General features: G+C 37.2%; 1 protein-coding gene across 1 annotated transcript; it reads right to left on the bottom strand.

The window, feature by feature from the left end:
* Positions 1 to 1187: 1187 nt before the first annotated feature.
* Positions 1188 to 6978, bottom strand: LOC132785389 (elongator complex protein 1). Its single transcript, XM_060791474.1, has 6 exons — positions 6312 to 6978; positions 5125 to 6253; positions 3663 to 5057; positions 1980 to 2226; positions 1553 to 1914; positions 1188 to 1493 (listed from the first exon to the last, which is right to left on the bottom strand). Exons 1-6 carry the CDS (start codon positions 6894 to 6896, stop codon positions 1429 to 1431), a joined length of 3783 nt encoding a protein of 1260 aa, XP_060647457.1. The 5' UTR covers positions 6897 to 6978; the 3' UTR covers positions 1188 to 1428.
* Positions 6979 to 15934: the final 8956 nt, after the last annotated feature.

Here is a 15934-nt window from a genome sequence, read left to right as displayed (position 1 = left end):
CGCTGCTGGAATAGAGTTGCGAATGCGACTGCGGCAGCGACGTAGCGCAGAAAATCTTAGCCGCGCATGTCCAGCGCACGTTAGGGTGTTTCATGATGTTGAGCCCAAAATATGATTATGACTAATCAGCGTCAACAGCAGAGTCGATTTTGTTTTAGACCAGATCAAGTTTGTTTTAGATTTTTGTTACACCCACTTCCATCCTCACAAATCAATAAAATTGAATATAGTAATTTTTAATCTAAGGTCGCGATTTTTGGTACATACTACTACAATAATTATAGATTCTCGATCAGAAAATTTTTTTTTAATTATTTAAAAAACAATTTGATATTGCAAAAAACGATGTTGCTGCCGGGTCTTTGGCTGACAATCTGGCATGCTTTGCACTCTATTCTTAATGTATTATTATATATACATACATACATATAAAGCAATCGATATATTTTAGAATTTGGTTGGGTATATTTTAAGATTCATAACGTACTGTTTTCCATTTTATCTCACAATTGAGCACTTTTGAAATTAACTTTCTTTCTTTTAATATAATGGCTTATATCCTGATTACACCAACAGCATCTGCACCAAAACATCGTTGTCAAAAGATGTTTGAATTTGATCTGTTGCTGCTGCTTATGGAAAGATTCGGAGGGTAGGTGTTTGTCTTTTCAGAAATTCTTTCTTATTAATGTGGCCAGTCAAAATTAGCAAACCCAACAGAACGAAAAAGTTGAATTTTTCCTTATATTAATGACAATGGTACTTTTTTTTGAGTTATTCATTCGAGTAATGCTTGCCACACTGTGCACTATGTTTATAAACTGCCTGGCAACAACAAAAATGCACCTATAACACAAATCACAAACCTGTTTTTGACGATGATGTTGTTATTTGTCAAACAAAATGTAACTGCAAACAGTTCAGTCAACGCCAACATAAATGCAGCAGCGACTGCAACACAACAATAAAAACAACAGCAGCTGCTGTTTGTCAGCAACAGGAAATTATACCACGAAATATTTTGAAGGGCGTTGCACAGCAATAAGTATTTCAAAGTAAACGCCTCCCAAATGATAGTCTGTACCAATTACCATTACAATTGTACACCCCTTTTTTCACAGTTAATTCAACAACAACAACTGCAGTAATAAAGTCCGCACGCAACTAAACTAACTAAAAATCATCAATTAGTAAGTTTAATGCAACATTTATTTTTTCAGACAACTCAAGTGAAAGTAAATGAGAGGCGGACCCGGCGTAAGCCAAGCGTTGGTTTTGGTTTTAACATATTAATTAGATCAAAACATATTTGCATGAAAAGTGAAAATCGAAATCCGAAATACACGCAAATTTTTTGATTTCATAAATGGTATTCAATGGAGCTATCGATAACATTCGATATCAGCTTATTGGCTACACTTAAAACATTTATTGCAGGGCAGTATGCTGCCAATCGGTGATATTTAGTTGCGGCTTCAATCGCTTTATGGGACCTAAAAGATAATACAAAATTGAATTTAAAGAACAATTAAATTCACCATAGCTAACTCACTTATCAACGCATAACGCTGCTCCTTTTGCAGCGCCATGTAATCGATATTGGGTCCGGTCAAGTGTTGCGATGTGCCGCCCATTAGTTCAGGTATCCAAATGGAGTCCAAAGATGCCTGCACCACAGACATGACGCTTGCGTACTGTTGCTGCAATTCCGCCGCCCGTTCGTCCTCCGTGTGGAGCTGCATTAGTGCTTTGCATGTGTCACGCACAAGTTGTTGTTGTTTCTGATGTGCAATCTTTGTAACTTGGTTGTGAAGCGCATCGATGAGCGCGATGTCTTCAAATGGATTGCCTGGCTTCAAACTGAGCAGTTTGCGTTCGTGCTTGCGTCGATTTTTGCTCGAGCGAAAGGTTTTCCTAATAAAAGTGAAAATTCAATCACAACGATTCACTCGAAACTTGATGACAATGCAATTGTTTACCCTGTGCCAGTACTCCGGGAGCTATGGCTATAGCGAGATGAATGCATGCTACTGGTATCTGATAGCAGATCTACCTCATCAATTTCCACATCGTGATTAGCCAAACCATCGCGCTCGTCAACAGTCGCCTGACGTTGACGAATGTCCAGCAATCGCTGCTTGTATTCCAGAAACAAGTTCTCATCCGCGCTGAGAGATGCCTTCAACTGATCCACAAAGCCAATCAGTGATGGTCGTATCCGACTTTCTATAAAGATTAATGTCAAAACAAGCCAATGAATCATTTCATTTCAATAGAAATTTTTTGAAATAAATAAAATCAAATAATGTGCCAAATCGATTCTTCTTTTTGCCAAAATTATCTGACACAAATGATTCTTGTCAAGGATTAATAAAGATTGCTATAGTGTTAGGCATTGACAGCTTATTTTTTAATCGTAGTTTTTTCTTTAGTATCGTCATCATTCTCATCTTCACTATCCTATCATCTTTATTAGCTTCATCATCATCAACACCCACATTCAAACATATTCGCTTTTGAAATTTATTGACCTGTTGATTATTGCCAATACTTGGTACCCCACTCCCATCGATTTGACAAATTTTCTGTTGCAATTATCAAGCTCAGAGAAGCTGGGTCCAGTGATTTGAGATTTCCAACAAAAATTGGTACCCATTGCTTTAAATCGTTTGCCCATGTTTGCCCAGGAAAAATTTTTTTTGCCCACCCTTAGTTTCGAAATTATGAAAAAATTTTTTTTTTCGAAAATTCAAAAATTTTTTTTCAAAATTTTTTTGCGGAAATCGCTTTAAAATCGTTTGCCCATGTTTGCCCATCTTTTAGTTTTTCGAAAAAAATTTTCGTTTTCGAAATTTTGAGTTTTGAAAAATTTTGACATTTTTACGGCATGAATGTCTCAAGATCGATCGCCCACACCTCGAAATTATGAAAACTAAAACTCTACAACGGTAGCCTCAAGTGTTTTCAAGTCTGCCCATATCTCAGAATTTCAAAATTTTGAAAAATTTGAAGGTTTTCAACTTTTTTGATTGCCCATACAAATTCATCGTTTGCCCAAGTTTCAAAGTCTCAAATTTTTGACAAATTTCAAAATTTTTCAAATTTTTTTGACTTTTTCAGACTGCCCATTCGCTATTCTCGTTTGCCCACCCCTTAGAATTTCAAAATTTTGCCGAATTCCAAAAATTTTCATACTTTTTTGATTTCATACTTTTTTGATTTTAGCCTATGGCCCATACAAATTCATCGTTTGCCCAGGTTTCAAAGTCTCAAGTTTTTGCCAAATTTCAAAATTTTTTAAATTTTTTGACTTTTTCAGACTGCCCATTCGCTATTTTCGTTTGCCCACCATTTAGAATTTCAAAATTTTGCCGAATTCCAAAAATTTTCATACTTTTTTGATTTCAGCCTATGGTCCATACAAATTCATCGTTTGCCCATATTTGAAAGTGTGAAAATTAGAATAGAAATAAATAGAATTAAAAGTGGTCAAATGAGCAAAATTAAAATAGAAATTAACTTTCAATTACTTTCTTCTTCATTTGAAAATTTGCAAAAATTGTTTACGAAATATGAAATGTTGCAATTTTTAAGACGTAGCAAATACAGTAAAGCTAAGGACAGTCCAAATTTTTGCATCAGAAGAAATCAATAGAACTTACCCAAAGCATCATCTGAAAGTTCTTCTCGTAGTAAGCTAGCCTCAAAAATGGCACGACCATAGAGATGTCCATCGATAAGTATCTGCAACGGAGGAACGTCTGTCCACGTGGTGAACTGTTTGCTTAGTTCGTAGGCTTCGAGATGTCGATCCTGCTGCTGCAGTGGCGTCACCATTGAGCTGGCTACCTGTTCAATCGGTTCACCAGTACGTTTAGCCAAATTAATGACACGCTGCCAGTCCAAAGTGTGCTTGGCACTGAGTAGCGCTTGCTGGAGCTGACCGCCCCGTTCATACATGAGGCTTGCCGCCTCTAATTGCGCATTGGCACGCAAATGATCCGCATAGGCCACATGGATGCGTTGCTGCATGGCTGTGTGATCTCGATAAATGAGCAATGCCTTTCTGTATATATTGTGCTGCTTAATGAGATCCAAGGCCAAGTCGTAATGCTCTTCTCCGCATGCAGCTAGGTGAGTCAGGGCGCAATCGTATCGCTTGAGATGTTCATCAATTTTAAACTTGCGATAGTCCTCCGGTAGAGCCTTCAGCTCATTCAGATACGGCAGAAACTCCTTGGGATCCTTTTGCGACTTTTGGGCAACGAAAAGAACGAGTCCAAACAAATATGTGCCCAGGGCGACATTGTACAGCTCATTGACATCGACCAGATACAGTAAATACTTGAGCAACTGATCCGCCAGGTGCGCATCTGTTTGCTTATGCTTCCAAATAAGAAGCAGAGCATTCTCAAGCTTGCCCAACTTCACATAAGTCGTTATGATGGGCAGACGAAAGTCGCCTGGCATCTTCTCCATGCATTCGCACAGCAATCCACAAATATACTCGACTTTGATATCAACGTTGTACCCCGTCGGATAACTCTGCTGAGATGCTTCATAATTGCTGGCATACATCCCTAGAGCGTAATCCTCGTTCTTCAGCTCACTGAGGAATAGACACAGCCATTGAGGGTCGCTAATTTCACCTAGAAACACATGTGGCTCGGAACAAAATGATTGAACATTGTGATCACAAATGATATTCGGATTTATCCTGTGCGTACGAATCATACGCATTGCATCATTGAACCGTTTGTCGTTTAGCAAAGAACCGATTAGCTCTAGGACCAGTACACGGGGATAAATCACTTCCAGATTACCGCGAGGCAATTGCAACACCAAGCGGGCATCCGGAGCATGCATCACCAGTTTTGCACCTCGTTCGATGCTTCTTGTGGATACCTTGCGACGATTGTTTATCTCCACAAAGTGCAGCGCATTAAGCTGAGTGTAGATCACATAATTGTTGGTAACGATAAATGAGGTCACATCCTCATCAATGAGTTTGCCGTCGATCTGCAGCAATTGTTGTGAGCGCAGTGTAATGACAGCAACTATTGAAACATGGAAATATTTATTGCATTTGCCTTGGGCTTTATACATATTTCAACGCCTACATACCTTTCGATGTTTTCAGATTGTCCTTGTTCTTGGGTATCCAACAATCAATGTAATCAGCAGGTTGTTTCAATTGGTAGTGCCAACCAATGTGCTCAATATTGCCGGCTTCTGCTAATGAAATCTCAAAGATTTGTCCATTGTTTACTGTATGCGCGTAAACATTGCCGTTAAGACCCTCGACTGAGGCGTTAACTATGCCGCTCAGAACTCGTGACGACACCACGCGATATTCGCCATTCGGAACGTATGCCACACTGAGAACATGTGTGTTCTTGCCCAAGGTTCGCGTGGCTAGAAGTTGATGCCCTGCATGATGATGCAGCAAACTAGCCATTTGGATTTGCGACTCCTCGCTTCTTCCGGGTGTCGATTTCCCCTCTCTCCCCAACGGAAACGCGCCACGTTCATCGTTAAGAATATTGTAAGAGAATATGTTATGCTCGCTAGAATAAAGGCACATAAAACTTTCACTGCAAGCGATAGCATTGATGTATTCGTCCACCTGCAGGACATGTTGACTCATGGGCGGCGGCACCACAGCCTCATGCAGATTTGTCAATAGCACACGTTTGCCATCAGTGACGCAAACAACATTGCGAAAGCGGTCAATAGCCCAGTTCCAGCTGTAAATGTAACGCTTGCCGCTCTCCAACAATACGTATAACGTATGGTCACGACCACTGGACCACTGGCAGCAGGCCAACCGATCAGTCATCTTGAAGGTCAGCACTTGCTTTAAATACCAATGATAGTTGCCAATCGTATAGAGATAGATTCTCTGATCTGTCGCTGTACGTGTCTGCAGTGCCAGCACATCTGAATCAGTGCTCCACTGCAGTTGCTCAATGTATTCCGTTTGCAAATCGAATGGCAATTCAAATTCCCGATGGCGCAAACCATTCTTCTCGAACAACGAAATTGTTGACGGTCGATTGGAAAAACTTTGGGGCTGAGCTATCCAATTACCGCTGGGACGCCATGCGAGTGGCGACTGCAATCCATTCCACTTCTCAGCCATGTGTTGCAGCTTGCCCTCGTTGTCATACACGCTAAACGTGCGCCCCACACTGCTAGCTACATAGGATACGGCAAAGAAAGCGCCATCGCCGCGCCAAGAAATGTGCACATCCTATTAGGATTGGAATGTTTAGAACATGAAGTATATGAAGTTCAGAGTTATATTGTACCTGCGGGAGCTCTTGCACATCCCCGGGCGTCTGGAATTCGGGTGATTGCTTGGCTGCCTGTTTGCCGGCTGTGCCATGAAATTGCGTCTCCTTTTTGCCCCAGCCAACGTTAACAAATTGCTGATCTGCGGCAAGCTCTGCATCCAGGGCTTGCTCACCTAGCACCTCATACGTGCAGGTCATGACCACCACATTTTTTGTCTTGGTTACAAACACAACCACCTCTTGATTGGGGGACCAGGCCATGCACTCAATACCCACATCACAATAGGTGCCCTCAGTAGTGTCAAAAGTATCCAGATTTATGAGCAAAACCTCACCAGCTCCCGTCGCCACGCAGATGGAATTATTTAACTGCAAGACTTCTGCACCAACTATGTTCGGAAGATCCGCAACTATTTGAGACTTTAACTCATCGTTGTCATTGCCGGTTTCGTTCACGGCGTAGATTTTGCTGTCGGTTACAACGTAGGTGGTGTTCCTTTCTTTGTCATTGTATTCGGTATCGGGTAGCAGCAACAGTTGCCTGGCATTTTGAATGCCTGTCGTGTCTTCCTTGCAAAATCGCAGTTTAAGATTGCGCATTTTAATGCTATATTATTGCCATGCGATGTGACAACACAACAACGTGCGCGAAACAATTACCAATCCAGTGTGGCCGCATAATTTGACCTCATACCATTTGGCAATAATACCAGTATTCTATAAACACTGATAGATTGAGCGCAAACTTTTAAATTGTCATATCCACTATTTTTAAAATGATGTTTAATAGCTTTGATAAGTTGATCCGATTTATATTTAACATTATATATGTTTCAAATACTCAGACCTTAACTCAAATGACACGAAGCTGTCCAGACGAATATATACATTGGCCTTCGCAGATAATTTTAAATTAGTAATTTAAAAATACATACTTCCTTAAATATGAAATTCTAAGACTCAACAAAAGGGTATCAATTTGGCCGCTGTACAATGATTTTGACCATTTAAATCATCGATTGAAGTTTGATGAGGGGGAAAGCTATCGATTATTTGGATATTGATATTTTTATATTTATCACTGGTTTTCACGATAAGTAGCTTTCTGTTATAAAATACTCAAAATTCCAAAACAGCTTTCTGGTATTTTTCGAGCTTCGATTTACTGCCACTTATCCGTCGTTGCTTCACCACCATTCGTCGGAAAAGGGATAACCACTGCTTATTCATCCATTTGTAATTTTTCGTGGAAATAGCGACAGTATGGAGAAAACACTTAAAAATTTTTCAGGACGATATCTTTTATTTTAAAACATAAAATTAGCAACTGTTTAAAATAAGGCGCTCTTTTACACTTTTGAAAAATTTTGCAATCTCTATAAAAGTGGGACCAAGTGCCATAATCGGTATATTTTGGTATATCTATTTTGCGTTTAAAGATATATTTTTGAAAGGTTGCCTATGGTCACACCCCGACAAATAAAGCAGCTTTAGGAAAGCTCTTTTTTTAAGAAACAAAAAGTCTGAAAGAATAATTTTCGTCGAAAATAAATGCAATTTTTAATAATATATGTTGCTTAGCTGCCAAAAAACATCGATGTTTGTCACTAAAAATCGATGTTTTAAAAGATTTTAAAAACATCGATGCATCGATTTTGCCATCGATGTTTCTTCACCTCTACAAAGATGGCTGCTTTATTTTTCATGGAATTTTTTGTTGCCGTAAAGTGTTTAGTGCGCGTTCATAGTTCGTAATTTTTGAGTGTTAAAATATAGTTATATGTCTACGGCGTGTTAGTACTGATACTAAATCATAGTTAATTGCTCCCAATAACTAAGCCGAGTCAACAAAAGCGTAACAAATGTGTTGCAGGTAGCAAAAGAAAAACGTCGAAAAACTCCACAAAAAAAAGCAGCAAGTTGGCCACTCAAAAAAAGTGTGCCCGAGTGTATATGCGTGTGCTTGTGTGTGCAAATGTTTATAAATAATTTATAACATTCAAAATAAAAATGTGCATGTGTCGAATCGCTGCTTGATGGTCGGCCACCGTCGAAGTTGTCATCCGCAGCATCAGCGGAGATTGAAGGCGTAGTGGAATGCCAGACGACTGCAGCAATCGCTGCAGCAGGGACAGAGTAGCAAAGCAATAGGAATATCAGGTAAGTTGTATCACTGAAAGTAAATATGTAATATCAACACACACATACCTATGTATGGGTATATTCGTGAATGTGTGCGCAATCTGAGTATTTTGTTGAAAGGATGGTCAGACACCCAACGCCCTTTACAAGCGACGCGCTGTCTGTCTAATATTTGTATCTATGCGCGAGTGTGTTTGTGCGCGTGAGTCTGCTGTAAGCATGTGTGTGTAAAAGTGACGAAAGTTTGAGCAAAAAGGATAAAAACTAATTGTATACCAAACACCACCCAAGTTATTTATTATTATGCTTTTTTCTCTTCTGTTTCTCTGTTTTTATTAAACATTGCTCGTATGTTTCTTCAGGGGCGCGACTTGACAGCTGTCAATGGATTGTTGTGTGTGTGTTGTTAGAGACTTTGTGAGTGTGTGTGTTTGTTTGGAAATGTTTGCATAATTTTCAACTGTTAACTATTGCGTAAAGTTGGCGATGTTGTCAGAATTGTTTGCATAAAGGCCGCAATAATATTTTCTAATCACACATTTCATGAGTGTTTGTTGGTGTTCTATAGATGGAAATCACACACAAATTTCCTCATATACACCTGTGTGTGAAATATGCTTATTGTCTAAGGTCAAACCACAGTTATATTAGAAATCGGCATCAGGGGATATGCGCACTTATACATAAATGTATACTATTTATTTATTAGTATTGTATAGAAAAAATTGAAAGCAAAAACAACAAACTACGCAATTTTGTCCATCGAGCGACAACAACAAAAGCATCAGAGGCAGCAGCTACTGCAAAACAAAAACACGTTTTACAACTCAGCGCTCCAATGGCGCGCAATTTTGTTGTTTCTCTTGCCTTTAAGGCGTATTGTGAATAGCAAACGAGGCTCCACATTCACACAGCCAACTAGGCGCACACATGCAAAACGAACGGCAGCTCCATGAATGACCAAATTCAATACACTACATATGTACATTCATACATATGTATGTATATACTCCATACACCTACAGCAACAACAATAACGAAATCAGCAAACAGTGAAAACACAGCAGCACCAACAATAATTAACGGCAATAACCGAAGCGTAGCGAGAGCGCATCGTAGTTTCCGTCGTACGAGTAGTATACATAAGTATATGCGTAGTTGTTATATCTGTTGGGCTTTAATGGTCAGTTGGTCCGGTGCGTAGTCGTCAACTTCGGGAAAACATTTCGTGCGCTGACGTCACACTTCACACGCACTGAAGTCAGTTGATGTCTTGCCTTGTTGTTGTGGTCGTGGCGCCAAAGCTTTTGGTTTATTTGTGTATTGCAATTCGCGTGGGCGTTATACACAAGCTCCTCTTGTTTATTCTGCGTCTGCCTTAGTTCTGTTTCTCTTTCGCGCACTCTCTGAAATTTTTGCTATGTGTGCGTGTCAGAGTTCAAAAATGAGTATTTTTTGCATTGGCATTTTATAAATTAACTGAGACCTTTTCTTTGTCTTTACGTTGTGTTCGCTTCTCGCTAGATGCATTAATAATCTGGCACATATTGCTTGTCTAGTTGATGAAAAAACTTTATTACAGGATATCTTATAGTTTGTCAAGAATGTTGATATTTCGACAGAAAATGTATATCATATTATTATTAATTAATGTTTATGGCGGGTGAAAGACAGATCTTTATTAATTTAATATCAGTCTCCACATATAGTTTTTATTACACGTACTTTGTCAATTTACGCCAAAATCTTATCACATTCTGTATTTAATTGTTGTTATCAATGTGTCATTATTGATGTACAAAATGCAACAATATTAAACCAAAGTAACTGATTACACTTATCAGAATACCTTTTATGCATATATAAGAACATAGCGTTATAATCAATTGTATAATGTGTGGGGGGTTTAATAATATAAAATAACAACACCTGTGATTATCATTATTGTTATTGCAGCTATCACTTTGATGTGCCAAAGAGCGAGGGAGAAAAAAAGTCCAAGAGATATTTATATTTGTACAGTATTCGTTAATATCTGAACAAAAATATCGCAGATCTTTCTTCTTATGAAGAGTTTTAGCTCAGAAAAATAATTTGCGATCAATGTAACTGTCAAATGATAATGCGCATCCGTTTAAAATAAAAATAAAACACAAAAATATATTTACTTTAATCGTACATTTCGATAATTGCCTCTTTTTTAGCGTAAGAGTTTGAGTGTGCAATTATCGACATTATGCTGTATTCAATACATATGTATATATAAATACATATGTACGTTTGTTAAATGCATATAAGTTTCTTCGATCTCTTAGCTCTTGCATATTTGACCTGTGTGCCTTTCGCTTTTGTAAATTCATACATATTTTATTTTTAGCACCCATTGGGAGCTGAGTGTATGAGTGTTGGTGTATGTGAAGGGAATTGTGGGTCAACAAATTCCACTTCAAGCATCCTGCATTATTGGTGACGTAAGCTCATTTCTAATTTGTTTACGTATTCATAATTCCCCCTCCTCTCATTCCATGATGTTTTCTGCGTTCTTCGTATATATGCAATTTCTCTCGTCACAGTCGATCGCTAATATTGCACTGTTAAAGATGAATATCACGAGAGAAGTTGGGTCGGGTTGTAATGTGGGCGTGAGAAGCTTGGGGGCCACGTCATGAAATCGCCAAGTGCTAATTGCATGTGCTTGAGAAATGCACATTAAGTTCCAAAAGCGTAAATTGAGAAAATATCACGGACAAAACGCGCGCACTTCTGAACAATTCAGCAAGCGCGACTCTACGCAACATAAATATCACATATTTTGGCATACCCTGCATACCCTGAATTTCCTGTTAGGAACATGATTTATCTATTATTGGTTTTAAAATACATATATTTGAAGAATTAAATCTTGACTGATTTAAAAACTTTATTGAATAATATAACCGGTCTATAAAGAAAGTTCTTAGATCAGTGGCTGTTTACTGCGTCAATTGAATCAAAATTCTGTAAATCAGGGAATTAGGCAACACTTTGTTTATATAATGGATTGTAATAACTTTTCTGATCAATCAAATTTAAAAAAAATAAATAACATAAACAACCTTCTACATGAATGAAATACTTTTGTGTATTTCTTTCATTCGTCCATTACATCAAGGACATTTATGTGTTTATTTAGCGATTTTTTTTCTTTGGACAATATAAATATTGATTTGGTCCTTACGCGTGTCAACGACACAAAAATTGACTGCAAACTGACAAAACAAAATGGGGAAAAATTGACTAATTGAACAAAAGAAGTGAAAAATAAAAATCGACGACGTCACCATCACCAGGAGGATGAAAACAATTTCAATATACATACAAAATTAATTTAAGTGGAGTATCTAGTTATTCGACAAATACTATATTGACTTTACAATTGAGTAGATCAACTAAATAATAATAATAATATGAAATACTTAAGTTGTATCAAGGTGATAGCGAAAATTATTTCAACATAAATTAATTTGCATAATCGGCCAATAATTGCTTAATTAATGGCAGCAAAAGCTTATACGAAATAAATATAATTTTCTCACAAAATTTCCCAACAGCAATCATTACTTCAAGGCTTTTGATAAAGACAACAACAACAAAAGTTTACTTTCAATGTTGGCCAGTTGGGTCTCTCTTTCGCAAAAGTTGCTGCCTTCGTTTACTGAAAATGAGGTAAAATCAATGATAAATAAAATATATATGTTAAAGAAAAATACACAGTCCACACAAAAGGTGTTGCTTACTTATTCTGTGGCCCAACGAAATTGGTCAAAGCTACATCAACAAATAGCTCAAAGATCAAAAAGAATATTACAAAATTGATCATCTGTTTTTTTGGCATTGGTTAATTAGTCTTTGACAATTCACAAATACGACAACATGTACTATTAAAAGGTAATAGCAACTTAATTGTGTATAGCATGCGATAAGTATGCACTGAGCTCTTTACATTTATCCCATGCGAGAGAAGTGCAAGATTCATAATATTCGTTATGCTTGAGACTTATATTACAAACGAACAGCTGCACATAAATCGCATGCGAGAGAAGCTCAACAATACCACTCACACACTCGCAAGCACGAAAATGCATAAAGAAAGCTCAACTCGTGTCGCACTTCGGTGTGTTTTTCATATCGCTCTCTTCTACACTCTTAAATTTTGAGAACCCCTCAAACTTGTTGCCGGTCGAGACATTTGAGTCAGTTGGAAACTTGCAAGCAAAGCGCGCGGTTAGTGAAGTTCGCACCGCTCAAGCGCAGCAGGCTTGAAGCCCGGTTGAAATCGCGCATCGCGTGTTTAAATTATTGCCAATAATCAATTGTTTTATGTTGATGCAATATCTTATAACAATAATTAGTGTGTGCAAATTCATAAAGCTCAAAAAGCCAACCCCTATGGTGTAATCAAGTTAAAAATTGTTTATTAATTCAATGCATGCAAAGTGCGAAATTTCTGTTGTTTGCCCTCAAGAAAGTAGCTCTCATTCAATATGCAAATTAGTCTGCTAATCAACATGTAAAAGCTGGCAAAATATATTGCATAGAAAATAAAACTGTATAAATAATGGAAACTATATAAATATGATATATGATGGCTGTCTATTTAATGCTTTACTTTTATGAACTTGACGTGACTTTCTGACTATCTAGTGATGTAATGGCCTTTTGTGAACTTTTCGCATGTTGGCTAAATTATAGTATTTAGGTCAAAGGTGTTACATGAACTGTAAGATAAAAAAATTTGCTTACAATTTGTATATCGTTAATAAGAAAGTCTACTTGTATAAGATAGTGTTGTTAAAGGAAGAAATTTGAGTCTTCAATTTTCATCAGGTCGATCTCGTCTTGTTTATCTTTTTACTCAGCTTTTTTCAATTCGTTTTCCCATTTGTGTTAGCGAAATAATATATTTTCAAGACATGCTTATAAAAGCCCATGTAAAACCTCCCCGACGCACAACTTTTTTAAATTGCATGAATCATTAGCTCATGCAATTGATTTCCATGCTAAATTTGGCGACGTGCAGGCATTGCGAGACTAGAGTTTGACAAAATGCTCGTGGGTTGAAGCTGTTTTAACCACCAATTCGCCAGGTAAAAACAATTTTCAATTTTCCAGAGCATTAGTCATCGTTTTGGGTTCCTTAAACTCTAACTAGTTTTTGATCGCAACTCTGTGATCACTGTCGATGTTTCTCTCGTTGTTTCCCCGTCCAATTTTTGTGGCTGATCTACGAAAAACGTCATCATCCTGAGAGATTTGCCAAGAGCCAAGTGAAAGTGGACAGTGCGCTGCGCAAGGCATCGAAAAAAAAAACAATTACAAAAACTACAACAATTGCAGACGCGTGAATTAATTTTTGATGTTTTTTTAGCGACCGTGCATTGCTTTTTTATTTATGTACATATTTCCCATCTACTTAAGCAATTTGCCATTCACTGCACACGGCCAAAACCCAAAAAGAAAAATGAAAAGCAAACCGAACAAAAAACGTTAACAACAAATAATCAAACGCAAATGCCCACGAGCCATTGGCGCATTTCATTTTTCAATTGCGCATGCGCCGCATTCATTTGATTTTTCCATTTTGTTTTACGAGTAATCTTTCATCTTCTTTCTTTGCCTTTTTCAAGTGTACGTGCTAAGTTCGACAAATGTACGTAACGCATATTTCAAGCTATGTATGTATTATCATCAATAGTTTTATAGTAATTACTTTGATATATTTACCATATCTATTTTAGCTACTGGCTTCCTCAACTGATCAAAACTCTTAACGTACTTCATCATAGAATTGAATTACTCGAATTTTGTGGAGGATGGTTTCACAGAATTTGTTCAAATTTGAGGGACATTTGAAAAGATATCGATTAACTTTTTAATCAATAATTTTCTTAAACATATTACATTCAAAATAGTGCATCGAATTTTCGACTTACTCAATAAATATTTTGTTTATTGTCTTTAAAGCTGTTAATTGATTAAACACTTTAATAGCTAATCAATTTTAGCTGCAACTGTGCAACACCCTACAAAAACCGTAACTTTCACTGCAAAAATAACACATACAAAGATGTACATACATTTATGTTGTTATGTACATCTATCGCATACACTTGCTATATACCTTACATATATATATGCAACAGGTAATGTAACGAGTTGACCAAAGCTAAAAAAAAATATGCCTGAGGATATCCGCCGTGCCTTGCTGCGCAGCACGGCGCCTCACGCATTTCCAACTTGCCGTTGTTTTCTTAGTTCGCGCTGTGGTTGTATGATTTTTATGGTCTTATTGTTTCGATTACTAGCCACTTCATTTTTACCCAAGATCAGGTTTTTTTGTGGTCTCTTGTTTTGATTTCGCTTTTCATTTTGCATTTTGTCTACACGGCAAAGACAATAAAAGCTTGTTGTGTTATATTTCAGATTTGGTTGTTGTTTTAAATTAGTTTTTGTTTTCACTAGTGTTGTTTTTGTTTTTTTTTTTCTACATGCTTCTTCTTTGGCGGCACTCGAACGTTAAAAGTTTCTTCTCTTTCGGCTTCCCGTCAGACTCGAAATATTCAGAAATAGAATTTAATATTGGAGCTCCCTCTCTTGATAAGTAATCACTTTCCACGTGTTCAATTCTAATGATTGAGCTCATTTCCATAGTTAATTGTTGGCAGTAGACGTAACATTAGGAGAGAAGAGTTCTCCAAACATAATAATAATGTGATTAGAAAGTGAAAAGCTTTTAGGAAGCCACTAATTAAACTGAACAGCGCTTTGCCAAACTTGAAGTTTTGTTAAAAATATTAAGTTCATCAGCTAAGTGAATTGAATTCAAGTTGAACTTTAAGATTTAAACGAACAATAACAGATTTGTAATCGGGAATATTGAACACAAAAATTAAAATAATTACAATGGGACTTGATAAGTTATAAATATTGTTTTTTTTTTAGTTATGCTTTTATGGCTTCTTTCGAAAGTAGCTCACTTTAAAAATAATTTTTACATATTTTTTGAACTTGTGTTGATTATTTCTTTTTCCATTCAACTCCCTGTGAAGACAATGCACTATCAGCACTTCACATGCAATTATGTGGTGCTAATACGTAGATCCACATACCTATCTGTCCATCGCATGAGTATCTCGAATTCACAACTTTGATCAGCACATTGTGTCGACTTCTGTAACATTTCACCTGATTATTTACGTACTTTCCCAAGCCGAGCGCCTGACTTGAATAAAATACAATATATACAATGCATTTCAAATACAACTAAGTATAACAATGGGCGTTGTCCACGTTCCCACGCCCACAATATAGTATGTTTGTCTGCTTATGTTTATAGTATGTATACTCATGTATATAAGACTGAATGTATTTGCACAAGATGTGTGCAAGAGTATGTACGCTTTTCATACATACAAGCACTACACACATTTCCAGTAAATTCCAATTCAATTCATGCG

This window comes from Drosophila nasuta, chromosome 2R (assembly GCF_023558535.2).
Source record: "Drosophila nasuta strain 15112-1781.00 chromosome 2R, ASM2355853v1, whole genome shotgun sequence".
Classification (NCBI taxonomy): Eukaryota; Metazoa; Arthropoda; class Insecta; order Diptera; family Drosophilidae; genus Drosophila; species Drosophila nasuta.
Note: the sequence above shows the minus strand (reverse complement) of the source record. Positions and strands in the feature narration are given on the sequence as shown.